General features: G+C 37.0%; 1 protein-coding gene across 13 annotated transcripts in view; it reads left to right on the top strand.

Moving 5' to 3' along the window:
• SETD5 (SET domain containing 5) overlaps nt 1-22,582 on the top strand; it is a 79,042-nt gene that overhangs the window by 15,354 nt on the left and 41,106 nt on the right. For 7 of the 13 annotated variants that reach the window (XM_028101634.2, XM_088027469.1, XM_088027475.1 and 4 more), the window contains exons 2-3: nt 15,728-15,787; nt 19,673-19,859. In XM_028101634.2, the coding sequence (XP_027957435.1) occupies nt 19,789-19,859 (71 nt within the window). In that variant the 5' untranslated portion in view covers nt 15,728-15,787; nt 19,673-19,788. Of the gene's footprint in view, nt 1-15,727; nt 15,788-19,672; nt 19,860-22,582 lie in introns of those variants that run through there. The other 6 variants (XM_028101633.2, XM_028101631.2, XM_088027455.1 and 3 more) reach the window with 2 other exon arrangements.

The raw sequence follows: 22,582 nt of genomic DNA, 5'->3' as shown, positions 1-22,582 counted from the left end.
GGTACATTTCGTCTGTACCTCATTTGTTGAGAGTTCTTTTTATCATAAAAGGATACTAAATTTTGTCAAATGCATCTATAGAAATGATATTATTTTTATTCTTCACTTTGTTGATGTGTATCACGTTTATTGATGTGGATAGTTGAACCATCCTTGTATCCCAGAAATAAATCTTAATCGTGGTGTATAATCCTTTAATGTACTAGTGAATTCAGTTTGTGAATATGCTGTTGAGGATTTTTTCATCTGTCTTCATCAGGGATATTGGCTTGTGGTGTTCTTGCTTTGGTATCGGGGTAATGCTAGCCTCACAAAATGAGTTTGAAAGTGTTCCTTTCTCTTCAGTTTTTTGAAAAAAGTTTTTTAAATATTTCAGGATTAGAATGATTGAGGAGTGCCAAAATGAATTCAGATTGGCTGACAATATTTTAAGATAGAGGAATGGGAGTTCTAGGAAAGGACAAAATGATGGGCTAAAGTTATTTTCTTCCTTCCCCCAAAAACAAAACAGGAACTAAAATGCACGCGTTTTCTTTTTTAAAAGAATCTACCTTTCAGAGATACATGCTGAAATATAGATCAAATGATACATTGCTGGTGTTTGCTTTAGAATGGAGGAGAGGTAATAGATGAAACAAGATTAAGAGTTGGTAATTACTGAAACAGTGATGAATAAAGGATGTTATTTATAAAACTTTACTTTTATACCTGTTTGAAATTTTCACAATAAAATCTTTTAAAGTTTAAAATAAAAGTATCTGTAGACTTGGTGGTTGTGGGTCTTGGTAAAGCTGACTTAGTAAACACACTCAGATGTTTCATCTCTCCCCAGGAGTATTACTAGCCCTCTGAGCCCCATTCCTCTTGTGACTGTCACATGATATTTCCAGTCAACAGAAGAATAGAATAGTTACATAGACTTATAATGAGTTTGCACTAAAAGGATATAATAATGTTTTAAAGAAGTCTCCAGATTCTAGAAATCATTCCCAACAGGAAGATTGAGGGAACAATTGGGTAAATTAACAGTATATTCAGTATACAATAGATTTCATTTTATGAGATGGTTGAATTTCTGAAAAGATACCTTGTGTATATTGGGTTAATGTCAAAGAGTCAAGATTTCTTTGGGTGCTTGGGTGGCTCAGTTGGTTAAGCGTCCGACTCTTAGCTTAGGTCTCAATCTCAGGGTCGTGAGTTCACGCCTCTTGTTGGTCTCCACACTGGGCATGGAGCCTACTTTAAAAAAAAAAAAAAAGTCACGCTTTCTCTAAGAAAACTGATGGGATATTTTGACCAAGGGTGCAGTGTACTCAGTGACTATTAGCAAATCTCACTGTTAGTGGACTTGGCAAGTTACTAATAAGACTCAAACTGTGGCTTCCTCTCTATCATTTTATACTCTTGTGGCCTTGGAAGCCACAAAATGGCTCCTGTTTACTTCTTTAATAGTGTAACCCTACATATCAAAAGTGGGTACCTACAGTGTGCCAGGTATCTTGCTAGGTTCTCTAATGAATGACATCTCACTTAATTCTCAAAATAGTGCAATGGAGTCGTTTACAATGAACGAATTGATTCAGAGTGATCACACAGCTAGTAACAGGATGAGTCAAGTCCTCGTGATTCCAAGTTCTTTTTGTTATACTATATTACCTATTTTACTTAAGGAGCCTTTTGTCTCCACTAGTATAATCTGCCTTTTCCTTTCCTCTGAACATTGGGTATTGCTACTTTTCTGTAGTTTTGACCTTTTTTTCTTTAGGATCCTCTGCCAGAATTGGATGGAGCTCCTGGATCTGGATAGAGAAAGGAAATAGATGGGTTTTAATTGGGGACTATCCCTTACGACAGTGATTATAAGGTCTGGCTTCCTTGATATTAAAAAAAAAGTTAATAGGCCTCTTTCAGTCACCCATAGCTTGCCATTCAGTCAGTTATAGGCTTTCTTTATTAAAGTGGCTGCAGTTCAGGAAGTATATAGAGCCAGAGGCCTATGAATCCCTAGAATTTGGCCTCAGGTTTTGTTTTTCTAAGGAAAAGGTTCATAGTCTTAATCAGATTTTCACAAAATCGGTGATCTGTCTTCCAAAGAAAAGATTAAGAACTACAGATACCCTAGCATTTGGCTCCTAAGAGAGAAAGATAGGAGACTTATTTTGTTCTTCTTCAGCCTGAAAAGGTTGCCCCCCCCCTTTGATCTACTGGCCCAAACAGCAGACCACCACAAAGCCCACCTGTGAATGTGCTGGTTTTCTTATAAAGAAATAATCTATGAGGGGCGCCTGGGTGGCTCAGTCGTTAAGCGTCTGCCTTCGGCTCGGGTCATGATCTCAGGGTCCTGGGATAGAGCCCACATTGGGCTCCCTGCTTGGCGGGAAGCCTGCTTCTCCCTCTCCCACTCCCCCTGCTTTTGTTCCCTCTCTCGCTATGTCTCTGTCAAATAAATAAATCTTAAAAAAAAAAAGAAATAATTATGAATTGATAATTTTGCTACTAGAGGTTAAAACCTAGTTTTACTTCTATCAGCTTGGCATAGATGCACACTCAGTTGTGCTTGTTAAACTCAGTTTTTTCCAAAAGAAAAGAATTTTTTTTCTTTAAAGATTTTATTTATTCATTTGCCAGAGAGAGAGAGAGTGCAGATAAACAAGGGGAGCTGCAGGGAGGGGGAGAAGCAGGCTCCCTGCTGAGCCGGGACCTCAGGATCATGACCCCAGCTGAAGGCAGACACTCAACCGACTGAGCCACCCAGGAGCCCCAAAAAAACTTTTTTAAAAGGAAATCGATGGAAGGCCTTAGTAACAGGTCTAGAAGTCACAAGACTTCTAAAGGAATTTGTATTTCAGTAGAATAAGGAATGGTGACAAGCAGCACCCAAATGTGTTTTTAAAACTTTTTTGCCTTGTAAATTAGTGGTCTTGTATTAAAATAAGCTGATAGCCAAATAAACGTTCATTATAGGTCCCCTGAAAGAAGAAATCAGGCAGATATTGTCTCCTTTGAACAGTTCACTACAGCAGGATTGGTAGGAATTCATGTTTGCTCAAATAATAGCTAAGAAGTATTAAGTTTGAAATCAGCCAGAAAGACAGTAACAAGCTAGTTTATACCAGGGATCTTTTTTTTTTTTGGAGAGAGGGAGATCTGAGAGAATCCCAAGCTCGGAGCCTCATGTGGGGCTGGATCTCACAACCCTGAGATCATGACCTGAGCCACAGTCAACTGCACATGCTCATCTGGCAGAGCCTCCCAGGCGGCCCCCCCTCCCCCAGGGATCAATTTTTGAATATTGGTACTGGACCCAAGTGGGTTTCCTTCCTGCTTTTATATACAGAAAGGTAAAGAGTTAAAACATTCTTGAATCTTAGTGGATTCTTAAGTCCTAAATTTGTTGAAGAGCCACGATTCGTTGTTGTTTTGTTTTTTGTTTGGTTGGTTAGTTGGTGTTTTGTTCGGTTTTGTTTTAGACTTTAGAGATGCGCCTGGGTGGCTCAGTGGTTAAGCATCTGCCTTCGGCGGGCGCCTGGGTGGCTCAGTTGGTTAAGCGACTGCCTTCGGCTCAGGTCATGGTCCTGGAGTCCCAGGATCGAGTCCCGCATCGGGCTCCCTGCTCGGCGGGGAGTCTGCTTCTCCCTCTGACCCTCTTCCCTCTCGTGCTCTCTATCTCTCATTCTCTCTCTCTCAAATAAATAAATAAAATCTTTAAAAAAAAAAAAAAAAGCATCTGCCTTCAGCTCAGCTCATGATCTCAGGTCTTGAGATTGAGCCCCGCATCGGGCTCCCTGCTCGGTGGGGAGCCTGCTTCTCCCTCTCTCACTCCCCCTGCTTGTGTTCCCTCTCTCGCTGTGTCTCTCTCTGTCAAATAAAATCTTTAAAAAAAAAAAATTTAGAAATGAGTGTGAAGGCATCATTGGGTAAAGCGGTGGGGGGAGTTCATGATGGTTTGGCCCAATTGGGCAAAGTGGGGCACCTTCTTAGGCAAAGATCCTTATTTTCCTTTTTTGGCCACCCTTAGTAAGGAACATCTGATACATTTACCAGGGTATTTGTTTAGTTCTGTCATAGCAAAATAGACAGTGGTCTTTAAGGACATAAAACGAAAGAGTATTGTGCAGAAGTATTGTCAGTTCTCTGTAATTATTGTTATTGACATTGGTACTTTGTGGGGTGAGAGCCCCAATTACAAAGGATCTAATGCATTACCAAATTCATACCTTTTTTTTTTTTCTGTATTTTCCTAATCCACAGATAAAAATTTCTGCGCTAGAAGTCCAAGATAAGCTGTTGGGCAGCATTGGTTTCTCCTGAGCTCTCTCTCCATAGCTTGCAGGTGGCTACCCTTCTACTACTGCCTTTCCACAGGGTCGTCCCTCAATGCACACACCTCCCTGCTGACTCTTTGTGTGTCCAAATTTCTTCTTCTTTCAAGCTTCAGTCATATTGGATTAGGGCCCACTCTAATGGCCTCATATAAAAAACAATTTTTTTAATTGAGATATATTTGACATATGACATTGTATTAGTTTCAGGTATACATCATAATGATTTGATATTTGCATACATTGGAAAATGACCACGACAGTAAGTCTAGTCAACATCTGTCACTTTACATAGTTACCAAAAAAAAATATTTCCTCGTGCTGAGAACTTTTAAGATCTAGTCTCCTAGCAATTTTCAAATATACAACATGTTAACTGTAGTCACCATGCTGTACATTACACCCCTGTAACCTACTTACTTTATAACTGGAAATTTCTAACTTCTGACCCCCTTCACCTGTTTCTCCCATCATCCCCCCAAATCTTTACACTTTTGAAAAACTATCCTTTTTTCCAAAAAGATTGGAGAACCACTAAAGTTACCAGTGGTGGTCTACAAGAGATTTGTCAAAATCTGGGGATTAGGATTTTTTTAAAAAGTCTTAGTTTTTATATTGGTTACCAGGTACTGGAAAAGGAAATACAGTATTCAAAAACAGTAATGTTCAGCATTTAGAAATATTTCACTTGGGAAAAAAATAAGTTTATAAAATAAATTAACAAAAAGGGAAAATAGCATGTAATCCTAAGATATTTTGTGTTTTACTCTACTTATTCAGTGCCGGTCGAACTATGATATGACAGGAAAAGCAACAGAGGTGATTAAAGGAGACAATAAAATGACTGGTAAAACTTAGCATGGTATATGGTGATTATATTTTGCATAAGAATTTGAAGCTGCTTACTGTGCCAGTTGTATTCATTAACTAAAAAGTACTATTTTTTCAGTGTCCTGGGGCTAATTTATTATAAGATTTAATTAACAAATGAGAATTTTGGCCTACATACAGCTGAAATGTTTACTGAAATTGGATCAAAGATGAGCATCTGTGTCAAGGTTTTAAAATCACTTTTCATATTAAGATCTCTAGAGAAAATGTTTACAATCCAGAAGTTCAATATTTTTGTTTTGCATTATGGGAACTTTTTTTTTGCATGATGGGAACTTTAAGTTCCTGTGTTGCAACAAACCACTGGCTGTTTGGTCCAGAGATGTTCATTCTCTTGGGCTTCTAGGGAAATAATGTACTCATCATTTCAGAGATTTCAGTTTACACAGTAACCTACTGTATGAGTAAATGCAGGCTTATTTTTTGCTTAGGCAAAGCAGTGTATATCAGTGTTTCTTTGAGTTAATCTTCATCTTCCATCACTATCACTTTTTAAATTACAAATTATTTTAAGTTTAATTTTATTGCCATTGTTACAGCTTATGGTGAGTAGGTTGAGAATAGAATGTGTAGTGGTATATATTTGCATTGACAGATTAGGGCTTATTTTCCGCTAACTGGACCTTTAGATTTGCTTTGTGGTTCAAATAGGAATCATCCATATGCATCCCAGATGCTTTTGTTCTGTGACACCATTACTACAGAATTATTTTTTGACAGGAAAGTGCTCCTCAGGTGAGTACCCTTAGTATCATCACTAAGCCTCTCCTAGTACTCTTTTTTTTTTTAAGATTTTATTTGTTTATTTGACAGAAAGATAGCGAGAGCAGGAACACAAGCAGGGGGAGAGGGAGAGGGGAGAAGCAGGCTTCCCGCCAAGAGCAGGGAGCCCAATGCGGGACTCGATCCCAGAACGCTGGGACCAGAACCTGAGCCAAAGACAGATGCTTAATGACTGAGTCACCCAGGCGCCCCAGCCTCTCCTAGTACTCTTAAGAAACTGCTTGCTTGGGGCGCCTGTGGGGCTCAGTCGTTAGCGTCTGCCTTCGGCTCAGGTCCTGGTCCCAGGGTCCTGGGATCGAGTTCCGCATCGAGCTCCACATCGAGCTCCCTGATCAGCGGGGAGCCTGCTTCTCTCTCTCCCTCTCCCTCTCCCGCTGCTTGTGTTCCCTCTCTCCCTATTGTCTCTCTTGCTCAAAGAAATAAATAAAATTAAAAAAAAAAAAAAAAAGAAAAACTGCTTGCTAAAAATAAAAACAGCTGGTCACTATCTCAGATATGAGCCATTGCTGGTGTGGTGTAATCAGTCCTTATCTTCAATACACAGGTTTACGGAATATCACACTTTACCTGTTTTGGGGGTGTTACTTCTATGTTTTATTCATTTTTGTTTATTGGCTTGTAGAAGAACATATAGAAATGCTGTGTTACAGCTGTGGGTCATGTATATACTTGCATTTAGCTTTGCTATACAGAGAAATTTGCATTCCCAAGAATACAAGAAATTTTATCAACAAATTCATTAAAAAATAATAATTGCTGGATGCCTGGGTACCTCAGTCGGTTAAGCAACTGCCTTCAGTTCAGTTTGTGATCCCAGGGTCCTGGGATCGAGTCCCACATTGGGCTCCCTGATCAGTGGGGAGCCTGCTTCTCCCTCTCCCTCTACCCCTCCTCCCTGCTCATGGTCTCTCTCTCTCAAATAAATAAATAAAATTTAAAATAATAATTGCTCACAGTGTTTTTTTCTTTAGAAAAACTTTAAGACATTTTTAATAGCCATAAGTGTATAATTGTAAAACCTAAACATTACTCAGAAAATCTATCAATCGATGAATTATATTAAGCTCTTTAGCCATCTTTTGCCAAAAAAAAAAAGCTGTCTTTATCACAACCACATACCATTATAGGCAGACCGCTTGCACCCATTTTTATGGTAAACGAGGGTAAACTCCACTCAGCTGATATTTCTGGGATTTGCTGTAAAATAATTCTGTAGAAGATGAGAGGTTACAGATCAGGTAAGGTTAGCCATCAGTTTGATTGTTTAAAGCTGGGTAAGGTTTATAAGTGCATTATGGGGTTTTCCTTGCTTTTGTATTTGTTTGAAATTTTTTAGAGTAAAGGTTTTTTTTTAAGGATACAAAAAATAACATCAGGATAAGTAGTCTGAACATTTTGAGGGAGAAGAAATAGATTAACAGGTAATTAACAAAGAAGGTCTTAATTCCATTCAGGCAAAGGAGTTTGAACTAACCCATTGGGTATTAGGGAGCCATTGTAGATTTCTAATTATGGAATGATAATGATTAAAGTTATGCTCTAAAAGGGTTAAAGTCATGAAAGAATGAAGAGTAAATTGGAGAGTTGAGAGCTCAGAGGTAGTGAGATCAGTTCATTGCTATAATGCAACCTTGAAATCATAAGGAGGTGAGTAATGTTGGTGAATGAATGGATAAAAGACAGTCTATAAAACATTTCAAAGGAAGAATAGCTCTGCATCCAGGCTCTCAGTCAGGTGCTAGAGCAAGCACAGTAAAAAGGAGAGGGGTTGCTTGTTTGTTTGCCTCGTTTGTGTAGGGCTTAGATTTGGACCATATGGGTGTCTTGAATTTGTAGGCACTGTAAAAATTTAGTGTTTTGGCTTTATCTTTTCGTAAATCAGTATCGACAAACCTCTTAACAGTTTTAAAGTTTTTTCTCCTTCCAAGTGTCATTAAAAATGAAGGGCATCCTATTTTATACTTTGAGGCAGAACTGCTAGGAAGAGTTTTTTGGTTTTGTTTTTAAGTTTATTTATTTAGGTAATCTACACCCAGTGTGGGGTTTGAACTCACAACCCTGAGATCAAGAGTCACATGCTCCTCTGACTGACCCAGCCAGGCACCCCTAGAACAGAGTTTTTGATAACTTCTTTGAAACCAAAGAACCCAAATCTTCCTAGATTACTTGAATTTTGTCCCATCAGAACCCTACAAATGCTAGCTAGGTTATAGGTCGTTAGCATAGTTTAGTTTTTCATTACTGGAAGAAGAAATTTAGATCTTGGTGCATTCTGTTAAAAAAGTTAAAAATTATCTCATGGGACAACCATAAAATACTTTGGTTCTGAAATAGTGCTTTATGTATGTTTTATTTTGAAGATCCCAGCCCAAATTTAGTGAAAAAGCAAATGAGATCTCTTAGTATATAAGAATTTCACAGAACAATAGCACATCCAATCAGTAGTCGTAAAAGTATCAGAATTGTTGAGAATTTGCAGTTGACTTTCATTTTAGGGTTTTCTTTTAGAATGTAGTCTTCTAAATAGAAGACTCTATAAGCAGAGTTAGAATTGAAATTATTTTAAACCTTATGAGAAAATATAGCCAGCCTTCACACACTATGTGGGACTGTGTAAAATGATTTTAACTTTGTGGAGGGTGGTTTGACATCTCTGATACATGCTCATGACATTTCAGTAGTTCCACATCTAGGAATGTATCCTAAGAAAACATTTGTATATGTTAAAGGCATATGTACATGACTGTTCAGTTATATATGTTATGGAAAATTAGCAACAATCTAAACATCCACCTGTACAGGATTGACTTAAATTACAGAAGAGCCATACGATAGATACTGTGCCATTATTTAAGAGGAAGAAAATTTATACATATGCATATAGAAAATGTCCAAAACCTGCTAAATGAACAATGCAGATAAAAGAACTGTAGAGTTATCACTTTTATTTTTGGGTATGTTTGGGAAGTGGAATTATGTGAAAATTTCACTTCTACTTTTTATGCTTTCGTAAAGTTTGCCTATTTTTACAAGTATTTATTATTTCTAATATGTTAAGAATACAGATACAGCTATTGGTTGGGAGGGGAACTCTATTGTGTGTATCAGAAATGTTAAGCTTTAAATTCCTTTACTGTTATATACGTAGCTACCTGGTCTGCCTACTAATCCTGACACATGTATGGTCAGGTTCTATTTGTCTGTTTTGAGGGTTCTTGCTGCCTATTTTCCTTCATTCTTAATAGAATTTTCCATAAGACCAGTCAGTGATAAGTCTTGTCTAAACAATTCAAGAGATTTCTTCCTTTAAGAGACTCTCCTCTGTGTCACTGTTAAACTATGGAGTGGTCTGGGTTTTTTTTTTTTTTTTTTTAAGAGGAGGGTGTTGTTTTCTCTTCAGAATGACTCAATTATAGAGGCACACTTTAGGTAGGATTTTTTTTCCCTTCATGGTTGTGAAAATGCAATACTTGGCACATAGGCAAGCCTAAAGAGTTTGCAAATTGCCTACCCTCTCCTGCTTTGGATAAGAGAAACATCTTAAAATAGTACTTAACATAGTTTTTATATATAGTAGTTACTCACTTCATGTTTGTTGAAGGAAGGGAAGGGAGGGAGGGAGGGAAGGAAGGAAGGAAGGAAGGAAGGAAGGAAGGAAGAAAGGAAGAAAAAACTGGCAAACCTAGATAATATAAATCCCAAGAGAGCCAGGAATTTTAGTCTGGACTTGTGTTTCTAGCATAGCACCAATAATAATTGATGCTTAAGTTTTAAAAATTTGTTTTAATTAAGACATTGCTATCCAAAGTAAATAGTAATTTAATAAATAGAAGCTATACATTAAAATCTTAATATTCTTTCTTTTGAAGGTACCACTTTGTATGTGACTTCTTACAAGTTAATATTTTTGTAGCAGTGTTTTTTCATCAACTTGTAATATTAACTTACAAGTTAATATTTTTGTAGCAGTGTTTTTCATCTATATTATTCAAAATAATAGACTGTAAACTTTAAATTCCTAAATTTTTTATGAACTGGAGAAATTTTCCCAAACTACTGAAAGTATAACAGATATTAATGCCTCATAAATGTGCACAACCCACTTCATCTGGAGTAAGGAAGTGTGGTTCCTATTTCAGGGTTTGAAAATGATAAGAGTCTGGACAGAGAAGGCAAACATAAAGGGGTAAGATGTTCTTTTCCTTTCCTTTTTAGTGTGGTGTATGGCTCTAAAGCATACTCTGAGGCTCCTAACACAGTAGGACAGAACCTTCAGAAAGTCTTTAGAATATCTCTTTACAGAGCCCTTGGAAGTTCTTTTGAGGGTGTCATCTTTATTTAATACTTAGAAGCCTAAAATTTTCCTGATTCTTAAGGATAGAAAGAGTCTGTGCATCTTTGGTTAGTTTAGCAGTAAATACCTGTTTATCACTGTTAAATCAGGTGTACATAAAATATTTTTTGTGTGTGAACCTAAAATAATATAAAATCATAGTATCTAGTTTCATTATTTATGATGTGTACTCTTATCCTAACTTTTCCTCCCCTCCAAGAACAACTAAGTATATCTTGGAATCTGTAATACTGCCATTAATGAAATTTTTCATGGGGAAAGAAATTCTTCCTGCGGACTAAAATAGGATTTTTTACAAAAACCGGGTTTTAATTACCTCCTATTCTAGTAAACTTGGAGCTTTTATAGACATCTGTTTATTGTGCCAAGCCCAATAGCCCCTAAAGGGAGTATAAATTTAGGCAGAGGAGCCAAGGGATAAACAAGTGTTGAAGAAGAGGTGAGAGAACAAGAAAACTTTATCTTGACTCTAAATTACCTTAGTCTGAATTTCTTTAGTGTCCATTGTTTACTTCCAGTTTTTCTCTTTTCTTCATCTTCGGCCCTGAACTACTTCTAGATTCTTTGCCTACATTAACTTGCTTCAGATTATAAGCCTAACTTAGAGTTTATACCATCTAATTACACGAACTTTTCACCAGATCTCTGAACACTTAACTCTTAGAGTTCATTTCCTATTTTCCAATAATTCTTCAAATGCTTATCACTTACCTCTGCTACACTGTTTTTTCATGTTTCCCGGCATATCCTCTTCTCACCTTAGTTACAGTAGCAAAATTGAAATACACACTGTTGGAGAATAGTAAAAATAACTTGGCCACATTCATGTTATTAGGTAGCAGCTCCTCTTCACATATATTTAAAGGTTGCAGAGAATCATTTAAACTCTATTTGCTACAAACACTAGTTCACATGCACCTGTGAGTGAGCAGAACAGGTATTATTCTTTCTGTTGTACAGATAAGAAAACTGACTTTGAGACATTGCATGAATTGCCTAAACCAATGCCAGGATTCATAGATATCTGGAACAGAATGAAGGCCATTGAGATTTTACTTTGAGGAATTAAAGATTGTATATAAAAAGATCACCAGATATTTAAGTTGTAGGCTAGAACTCTTATTTCCTATCTCTTAATATAGTACTTTTTCCTAACATACTTTTTCTTTTCTCAAGGCCAAAAGTGATATGTTACAGTGCAGTGGCACTGTTTTTCCTTGATACTTCCGTTTGGGTTGAAGATGAAAGATAAGCATATAAATGGCAGCTGCCACATTAGTTCTTAGACAAGTTGGTCTTGTAGATAAAACGCATTCATTTATTTATTGCATTTTGAACTGCTCTGTGATTTAAAAATTGAGGGTAATAATCATGTTAAAAAAAACTTTCTAATACTCTTTCCCTATCTCTCCTTTTTACTCATTTGTAAAGTTGTTCAAAAGAAATTGAAGTATAAAAGTATATTTTTTAAGATTTTATTTATTTATTTGACAGAGACACAGCGAGAGAGGACCACAAGCAGGGGGAGTGGGAGAGGGAGAAGCAGGCTTCCCACAGAGCAGGGAGCCCCATGCAGGGCTTGATCCCAGGACCCTGAGATTATGACCTGAGCCACCCAGGCGCCCCAGTATAGAGGTATTTAAGAATAGCAGCGCCTGGGTGGCTCAGTCGTTTAGCGTCTGCCTTCGGCTCAGGTCATGGTGTCAGGGTCCTGGGATCGAGTCCCACATCGGGCTCGCTGCTCCGCGGGAGGCCTGCTTCTCCCTCTCCCACTCCCCCTGCTTGTGTTCCTGCTCTCGCTGTCTCTGTCAAATAAATAAATAAAATCTTTAAAAAAAAAAAAAATAAGAATAGCGGCGCCTGGGTGGCTCATTCACTTGAGCGTCTCTTGGTTTTGGCTCAGGTCATGATCTCAAGGGTTGTGAAATCAAGCCCCAAGTTGGCTTTGTGTTCATCGGGGAGTCTGCCTGAAATTCCCTCTCCCCCTCTCCCTGTTCTATCCCCACTGCTCCCATGAGTGCGTGCATTCTTTCTCAAATAAATAAATCTTTTTTTAAAAAAAATATTTAAGAAGAAACCCAACTTACATGTGTAACAAAATTTTGAATGATCAGTAGGTTCAGAAATTGAATCTTAATTAATGGCTATTTTATCTTAACCCTTTTTGAAAACTTTTCTAAAATTCTTTTCCTCCTCTTAACTGACTTAAATTTATTCACTTACGAGCCTACTGTAGATCTTTTATTACTTTAGAGTTATTCTGTCCATCTGTTCATTTTCATTATTTAATAGTTTAAAAATAGGGATAGTAGATTGGGCTGAATATATTGATTTCAGGAGACATCTTAGATGCTTGTGTTTTTAGTGAATCACAGTTTCAGAGTTACTGCTTTTGAAAGGAAGAAATTTGGTTGATTATAGCTTATGGCTAGTTGGAATTTAGAAAACTAAGAGTTGTTGTATGCAGGGTCTTTTATTTAGTAAATGAGGAGGTAAAATCCTAATAATTTTATAGCAGTACTGTAGATACAATTTAATACTAAAACCAGACCTAGGAGATGAGGAATCTAGGGAGGATTTTTAAATTGAGGATATTTTTAATTTAGATTCCAAAAACAGTAAGTTGTTGCTAGTAGGATGAAAATAATCATTAACCCTCTTAAAAGATCTGAAGTAATATTGTTGCTCTTGAGAAAATTAAGTATTGCAAGCTGTTACATTATTCAGCCTACTGTTTATGTCCACCTAAACAACAAGAGATTTTTTCTCTTTCTCTAATAACTTGCCTATCTTTAACATATTGAGTCACATAACTTCAAAAATAACTATAAAATATACTTTCCTGGCCCTGAACTAGTGAATGTGCATGTTTGTCCTTACTTTGAAATCTCATAATTGGGTCCTAGATTCCAGAGTGATTTTCATACATAGGGAAGCCACTACTACTTTTCAAAATGTTTTCTAATGAGAGTGAGGAAAATAAGTGTAAAATTTCAACCTTGTTGTTAATACCTTGCTTTTAATACCTTGTTGTTAATATGCTTATTCATAAAAGTAGAAATGTTCTCAATGTTTTATTTCAAATTTAGTTATGGGTGATTGATATTGAAAAACCAAACAAAAGGGACATTTTGGGAAGATGGCTTGTTCATATATATTTAAATGTGTATTCACTTACATGTTTTGTCAGAAGCCAAAATTGAGGAAGAGATTTGGCTTTTGGGGGGTTTGTGAAGAGAGTTGATCAGAGATTGCTCCTTGGCTGAGTTGCTGTCTGCATAGGCTGTTAACAATTGTTTCTCTGGCAGCAGATCTTGTTCATCAGGATTGCATCATTTCTGGGAGAATGGCCAAGGTCCACAGCCTCAGTACAAAGACTGTCTGAAGCATATGAGGCCTGTTCTCTTCTTTCTAAAGCGGCACTCCTCTTCCTGTCAGTCCTCTTCACAGGATTACTGAAGCCGACTTGTTCTGAATTTCTTTCATTGGATTGGCTGTTTATTGGACTCTTGTCTCCCAGCTGCTTCCGGCTCACCTGGCTGATGCAATTTCTTTTTCTGAAATCTGTGTTGGAATTGTTCTTAAAACACTTTTTGTCTGTCTGCTCTGAGAGTGACCAAATAGGTCACACGGGTCTTGTGCTTTCAGCAAGTCATATAGAGAAGAGACTGTCAGAATGACACATACAGAAACTATTGACCATTTCTGAACCCAGTTAAAAAGATGGGTAATTATAGAACATTTTTGTCATGTTCTGTTTAACAGCCTTTTCTCCAGAAACTGTGTGTGCATGTAAATGGTGACTTCTCAAAAGAGTACTCAGTACTGGGAGACTACTGGCTGGTTCTGCTTCTGAATCCCAAGAACTTACTAGTGTTCTGTGGATTCTGATGAATAGTTCTGGAAAAACAAATTGATATGAATTTGAATTGATATTAAATTGAAATTCTGATGTATTCATTTCCCCTACTGAACATTCATATATTTAGTTCTCTTCCTCCTGTCATTTCTTACCTTCTTTCTTACTTGTTGTTGCTAAGGGCGTCTGCTTCTTCAAAACTTGTTTTTTTTTTTCCTTTTATTGTTACCTTCATACCTTTTATTTTTATAATAATTCTGTATGCTCTTTCAAAATTGTTTCTAAAGAATAGTTTAGGGGTGCTTGGGTGGCTCAGTCGGTTAAGTGTCTGAGTTCGGCTCAGGTTAGATCTCAGGGTCCTGGGATTAAGCCCCACATCGGACTCCATGCTCAGTGGGTTGTCTGCTTCTCCCGCTCTCCCTCTTCCCCTCCATCCGCTTGTGCTCTTGCTCTCTCTCTCAAATAAATCTTTTTAAAAAATAGTTTATTTTCCAATTTTTTATAAATTTAGAAATCCACAAAATATTGACAGAAAAGTACATTTCCTCTCTATTGCTTGGTAAGTAGAATCCCAAAAACAGCTCTTTTCACATATATGATATATTAACATTTAGTTATTAATTCCCTCTTCTGGCTAATGTTAAATTTGACTTTTCCCCCACAAAATCACCTATTTTTGTATGCTATTTGGAGGGTAGATAGTTTATTAAGGCTCTGTTTTTCCACATGTTCCATCATGGAGTTGACCACAAGTAGAATTGACTCCCATTTGTCAGTCTTTTTTTTTTAAGTAGAACAAGAGGATAAGTGGGATGAATGTGGGGGGGAGGGGAGAAGTAATATGATTTTATACTTTAATAGGTGATGGTAGGTTTTTGTCTGACTGGAAAGTAAACTTGATATTTGGTTAAAAGAAAAGCCTCTGCATTTGGGAGTGGGTCAGTGGAGAAGCACCTCCTAGGAGAGATGATAAGTCCCTTGGGAAATGGGAGAGAATGCTCATTTGAAGAGAAGAATATTACCCAGTGACATAATATTTTCCACTTCTTAAGTCTAATAATAATTTCCTTTTCCATTCTTTATTTAGGTTCTGGCTTTATAGGAAAATAGGGTATCATGGTTAAAGGACAGAAATAAAGTACTAAATGAAACATAGGATGGTTAACAAGGCAGTGTGTAGAAATGAAATAAATTACTGTGTAAAAAATTCTGTATAATTCAGGGTGCCTGGGTGGCATTAAGCATTCATCTCTTGATTTTGATTCAGGTCATGATCTCAGGGTCATAAGATTGAACCCCACATCGCATTGGGCTCCATGTTGAGCATGGAGCCTTTTTAAGATTGTCTCTCTCCCTCTGCCCCACCCCCGCCCCTTCTACCCCCACTCATGCACACGCATGTTTGCTCACTCTTCCTCTGTCTTTCCCCTAAAAAAGAAAATATTCTGTATAATTCTGTTCTTCGCGTCCATCGTTGTTATTTCTTTCTGTACTAATCTGTGTCTCAACTTTTTCTAGGTCTTCAGAGCTACTGGCAGATAATTTTGGGGGACTTCATATTTGGAGGTCTATAAAAAGGTGATGAGTCTAGTAAATCCTTTACATTTGTTTTAATTTTTATATTGTAATGAATGCTAAAATCATATGTTGAGATAATGGTGATCATAATACATTCAGCAAACATTCTTAAACACTTTCTGTGTGCCAGACACCATTCTGAACACTGGAACTACAAAAACACAAAAATCGTGTCCTCACAGAGTTTATATTACGGTAGAAAGAGACAGAAAATTGAATAAGTAAAAGATATCTTGAAATTGTTCTACCTAGAGACAGAGTTAACTTCTCACTCTAGGACACCTCTCCAAACTATGAGATAAGTTAATAAATTCTGTACTACTAAGCTTGGTAAACTACTAAGAGTCTGTTGTCTTGGCTTATAAGACTAGAATAATTGTAATAAAATATTGCATATAGATGATTAAGTCTTCAGTTAATATTTTAATAGCTACATTTTGCAGTTTTATTTAGGGAAGGAACGATTCTCAGGGTTATATGAGAAATTTGATTTTGTTAACAGTTTTTAGTTTTAAGAAGCCTAATAATTTGAAAGCTTTATTTATGTATTTATTTATTTTCAAGATTTTATTTAAATTCTAGTTCACAGATAGTGTAGTATTAGTTTCAGAGGTAGAATTTAGTGATTTTTCAGTTGCATGTAACACCCAGTGCTCATTACATCAAGTGCCCTTCTTAATGCCCATCACTTAATGTAAAAGCATTATTTAGAAGATGGCCATGCTAATCTATAATGATTGTCTTCATCAGAAGAGAGGAAGAGTCTTGTAAAACTAGACAAAAGGAAGATGGAGGAATTCATGAAAGAGAAATTCATAGCTAAGTAGTTAATGTTTCTTGTATTTATCAAGTCTCCAAATTAGCTAGGTTGAGATTTCAGTAAGGAATGTGTTAATCATTTATTCACTCATTAAGGAAATATTATCTAATAATTTTCCCATTTTTTCCTTTTAGTATATCTTTTAAAAATTACTCTCAGAAAAATAACTTGGCAGCTTAAGTTTATAAGTTGTCTTTCTTCTAGAGGTCTTTTTTTTTATGGGCATAGAATAGTAATGGCTATGACAGAAGCTTTTTAATGGAGTTGAATAACTTTTTTTATCCTTTAGTGAAAATATAACACGTGATTGAGATTCCTGTATTGGTTAAGGGGAGGTATGATCATTATCAGACTCTGTTCTGATTATCAAGCCAGGCAACTTCTGGGATTTTTGGTTTTCGTTTTTTCTTTTTAGTTCAAGTTATAGAGTGATAATAAAATTAGAGTAGTTGTAACCAACAACCCCCAATATTTAACTATTTTTTTGACCTTATTTGATAAGTATTCTCTCCTATTATTTGTAGATTTTACTTCAATTTCTCAGAGGCTTGGAGGATGTACTGCCTAAATCTGTTTAGATACATTGTTAGGGAAAGGAAATGTTTTATGTGTCAGGTGGGCCCAAAGAGTTATATTAGTCACTTCTCTTTTGTAAGCTGTGAGGAAACAATAGGAAAATTTGCTTTTTTTATTTCAGTCCCAAGTCTAGCAATATGTCGCCTCCAGTTGTAGGAACCAGTGTCTTGCTTCACCCAGGTTTGGAGAGTCCTAGATCTTGATGAGATCCAGCTCTAGAGTGTAGGTGCCAGAGAGGACTGCTTAGTTTATAGCTGTTTCTAGTATTCTAAAATAACACAAAAGAGTAATATTATCTTTATGTGTTCTTAAAAATCTTGGCCTGATGCACTGTTCACAGTTGGTTTTTTTATCCACATTAATTTGCTTTATGTATCAAATTATGATTTAGGCATCTTATATGGTCATTTAAAATTTGCACTAATTCTCTGGATTGACTTTGTATCACATACTTTTCATTTCATTAAATTTCTCTAAGTAACTGATTTTTCTTTTGTCTTATTTATCTTAAGATGATTCAGCAAATCAATCATGACTCTTTTTGTAGTCTTTTTGCAAAATTCTTTATTAATCTGGGTCTTTAACATTCACACTGACTTTCTTCCCTCCCACATAAAATGCTTCTGGTTTCATTCTTTCAATAGTTTAATACAAAACCACTAATATAAAATTGTACAGAGTTTACTTTTTTCCCCTCTGCACCATACCCTCAAATCTCTTAATATACTCTTTTTTTTTTCTTTTTTCAGAGAGAGAGAGAGAGAGAGAGAGAGAAGGGGGTGGTTGGAGGAGAGGGAGAGAGAGAATCTTAAGCAGCCTCCACACTGAGCGTGGAGCCCAACGCAGGGCTCAATTTCACAACCCGAGATCATGACCTGAGCCGAAATCAAAAGTCAGATGTTTAACCGACTGAGCTCCCAGGCACCCCTCAAAGATTTTTTATTTTTTTAAGATTTTATTTATTTGTCAGAGAGAGAAAGCACAAGTAGGCAGAGTGGCAGGGAGAGGGAGAAGCAGACTCCCTGATGCGGGACTCGATCCCAGGACCCTGGGATCATGACCTGAGCCGAAAGCAGATGCTTAGCAACTGAGCCACCCAGGTGTCCCTCAAAGATTTTATTTCTAAGTAATCTCTGTACTCAAGTTGGGACTTGACCTTACAGCCCCGAGATCAAGAGTCACATGCTTTAATGAGTGAGCCAGGCACCCCACTGTCTTAATGTACTTTTGGTTTTTTACACGTTAGTAGTTTGTGAGTCTTTTTGTTCCCAAATTCCACTGGTTGTGGTCAGCAACTCAAGGTATCCTCTCTGGTTTTCCATAGAAAATTTTCTAACCTTTATTATGAAACTACTCTTTATAGTTTGTTTTTATTTATACCTATCAGTGGATGTTACCTCACAAATACAGTTAAGACAATTGCATCTTCTCCCAAAATTACAGTTAAAATAAAAATGGTTTCAAAGAGGGAAAAGAGTTTTATCATGAACAGCTATGTCCAGTGAAATATAAACACATCTCTTTTATCATCATATTTAATCTGGAAGAAATAACATTGTTGTTTGCTGGTAAAACTGCATTTATTTGTGGCCAAGAGGAAAAAAGTTTAAATGAAGATCTTTTTTTTTTAAGAGAGTAGCGTGCTCCACCAACTGAGCCAGCCAGGAGCCTCTAAATGAAGATCTTTAATTATTAAAGAATTTAGTTAAACTTTGATATTTCTATTTGCCATCCTATACATTAAAGCTTACTATGTGAGTTCTGGGCTGCTAGAAATTTTGTTTGACGAGCAGTTTGTAGAATGGTAGAAATGTACTTGCTAGCGAGCTAGGCAGACTATACTTCCCCCGTTAGCTAAAAAGAAAAAAACAAATAGAAATGAAAAGTAAGCATAACTTTTGCTACCTCACTTTGTAGAACATTAATGCAGTACACAATAAAATAGGACACTGTGTAGATCCTTTCCTATACTTGTTTTATATTTATCCCTTAAAAGACTTACTTTAAAAATGGAAAAATAGGGGGGGCGCCTAGGTGGCTCAGTCGTTAAGCGTCTGGGATCGAGCCCCGCATCAGGCTCCCTCCTCCACGGGAAGCCTGCTTCTCCCTCTCCCCCTCCCCCTGTTTGTGTTCCCTCTCTCGCTGTGTCTCTCTCTGTCAAATAAATAAAATCTTTAAAAAAAAAAATGGAAAAATAGGGGCGCCTGGGTGGCTCACTTGATGGAGCATCTGACTCTTGGTTTTGGCTCAGGTTGTGATCTCAGGGTCGTAAGATCAAGCCCCATGTTGGGCTCCGTGCTCAGCAGGGAGTCTGCTTAGGATTCTCACCCTCACCCTCTGCCCCTTCCCCGTTCATGCTCATGTGCTTTCTCACTCTAATATATAAATCTTCTTTTTACAAATAAATAAAAATGGGAAAATATTCAGTAGCATTTAGGGTAAATGTAAAGAACTATCTGGTTATTAGTTATTTTCCTTTTGTGTGGCAGGATTCCTCATGTCCATAACATGTTGGTTAAGGCTGTGCAGCTCACCCCCACTCTCAGAGTGGCCAGTCTCCATTAATTGGACCCCGTGATTTCCACTCTGTGCTGTATTGGACGTCATGAGCATTGCAATCCCTCTGGGAGTCACCACACCAGATACATCCTACTCAGATATGGCTGCTGGATCAGAGTAAGTGCTACTTTCTGGGTAGTAGGTGCGTTACCAGTTTGTGTGGAAATAACTTCTTATGGGCATCTAATAATAAGTATGCAGTATTTTCTAAATCCAAGCCTAGCCCACTGTAAATGACATTAGACCTTTCCCTTTTTGCCCATAGAAGCTGGAGGAAAAAAAGAGTTAGAAAGGGAAGGAAAAGAATTGGTGGTGGTGGGGGGGGTTCTTAATAAATAATGTAATTGAATTGAATTTGCACAGTAGTGATTACATTTTCATTTGTTTTGATGGGTGGGAAAGATTGAAATAAAGTAGGTGTCACTACGTGCTTCTCTAGAGTTAATGATTATTCTGAGGATGGAGATAAGGAGGAGTTCTCTCCAACTGATTTTCCTTGAAGGCCTCTTCCTATGTACTTCTCACTGTTCTAGAGTAAAGGGGCTAAAACTTGATTTGGGCAGGTTACTTAGAACTTCTCATATTTGGGGTAGAAAACATTGAAAGCAGTGTCATCTGTTTTTATAAAATATTCATTGCCTAGAAAGAGGACCTTCAAAATCAGTGGTACCAAACTTTTTTTTCAGCTAAGAGCAGCTTTAGGAATTCAGAGTTTGTCGAAAAGCCCAATCCCTAAAATAGACTCAATTCTTGAAGAATTTAAATACCAAATGGCAATGAAGGTAGGCCTTCAGTATAAAACTTTATATATTATTCACAGTTTAAAAAATTTTAGCCTTTTGTATCCCTTCTCTTTTAAGTTGTCCAAGATCCCCCTGCTCACAGATTCCCCCTCTTGTCCTTTTACCTCCCTTGTACCCAATCTTCCTTGCTTACAGAAAGGAAGTGGAAGCCCCCTACCTTTCAAGACGAAGTGGCACTACACCAGGATGTGAAAGTCCAGCGAAAGAGACCCAAGGGGCCTAGGGGGCAGCACACCCCCAGAAGCCAAGTCTATTCCAGGCAGTACCAGGGATTAGGGTCTGGGCTGGAAAAATCCTGGTGTTTTGAATATGTTCAGGTCCAGTTCAGACTCTTGATCCCACAGCCACTTCTTGAGTGAGGTGGGTGTTGCTCTAATTCCCCTGTTTCTCTTGCCATTTTCATAGTCCCTGGGGATTCTTCCCCCTTCAGCAAAGCAAAGCAACTGTACCAGAGCTCTGGGTTCAACTGCATCCCTGATTAATAGTGGTTTTCTTCCTTAAAACTGAGAATGTAGTAAAGAGCATGTATGTTTTCTTCACAAAGCCACCTAGGATTACTTAACTATCTATTGTCTTCCTTAGAGAGGAAGACTTAAAATGAAGCTACCCCAAGAAGCAGTATACTATATTCTGGGGTAGTTAAGAACTGAAAGTTTTTGGCCGTATTCCCATATAAAAAGGAAGATGGAGGGTGGGGGATGGGAAGGGTGGAATTGTGTTCCTTCCAGGGCTTTTTTTCCTGTTTTGTTTTATTTTTATTTATTCTTTTTTGCATGCCTGAGAGATTCAGTTATGCCGGTAGCTGAGACTTCCAAGTTTCTAACTATTTCCCAAGTACTTAAAAAATCTTCCTGCATTAGGAACTATAATTGTATAGTGTTAACAAAATTTTATAAAGTCAACCACTACCTCTTACATGGATTGACTAACAAACTACACAGGTAGAGAGCATTAACATTTGTGAGAAATTTCAACAGAGAGATTAAATCAATGACTTTGGGACTAGTAGAGAAAAAAACCTAAAGCAATTATTCTTAAAACTGGTGTTTTTCCCAGAGTGCAGAGATCACCACCCATAAATGCTGCTAGGGAGTCCAGAAGTATTTGCAGACTTTTGGCCTAAAAATTTGACTGTGATGTTTCTATTTCCTGAAACATTCCATCTGTAATTTCTTGACAGATTTCTGATACTGTTATATAGTTATTCCTTTAGTATTTCTACAAAGCAAGAGAATGTCGGCAATTAGCTTATGTACCATTCTGTTACATTTTAGATGATATTGTTTCACCATGCATATTTCACTGTCATGCATATTCTGTTCTGGGCACTCTAAAATTAAACTTGGTATGAAGAGCAACATACTCAACTTGAGTAAAAGACCTAGACCTTATCTCATGGGATTTTAAATCTGATAACAACAGTAGGCATTATGCATTTTTTATGTATTTGTAGGAGAACCTCTAGATAAAACAGTAAAAACAAGGATTTTTCTGAATTTACAGTTCTGCTGTAAATGAATTTCATTTTCCAAGAGGTTAGCATTATAGCAGCAGGTTACATGTTGTATTTAGAACACAATTGATGCAATATCTGTTGTAAGCATGGCTTCTGTGTATGTGCCCAACTGTCATAGTAGTTCAAACATAGGCTATAATTACATTTGCATAAAATGGTTGGCTAATAAGGAAGTGCAATCCTAACACTTCAGATTTTTAATCCATATTTTGAAATATAGATAAGAGCTGATATATATGTCAAGAAATAACCTAGGAAATTGTGTAGTTATCTGTCAACATGTAACTATTTAATTAATAGCCAGCATGGAAATTGCAGTTTCCTCATCAAAAGATATGAGCTTAAATTTTAATATTTGGCACGCATAGCAATATATTAAATGCTGTGCTTTACTAGAAAGTATTGTCCAGTGGGATGGCCTTTTAACCTCCACAAAATACATTTTATTTTTATTCCCTAGACTTGCACATGAAGTGCATATGTTCATATTTACCCAGTTGGAGATGGGTAAGATACAACCA

Source organism: Eumetopias jubatus, unplaced genomic scaffold (assembly GCF_037043125.1).
Source record: "Eumetopias jubatus isolate StellerSeaLion01/CBP00866 unplaced genomic scaffold, mEumJub1_p1.0 scaffold_1, whole genome shotgun sequence".
Classification (NCBI taxonomy): domain Eukaryota; kingdom Metazoa; phylum Chordata; class Mammalia; order Carnivora; family Otariidae; genus Eumetopias; species Eumetopias jubatus.
Note: the sequence above shows the minus strand (reverse complement) of the source record. Positions and strands in the feature narration are given on the sequence as shown.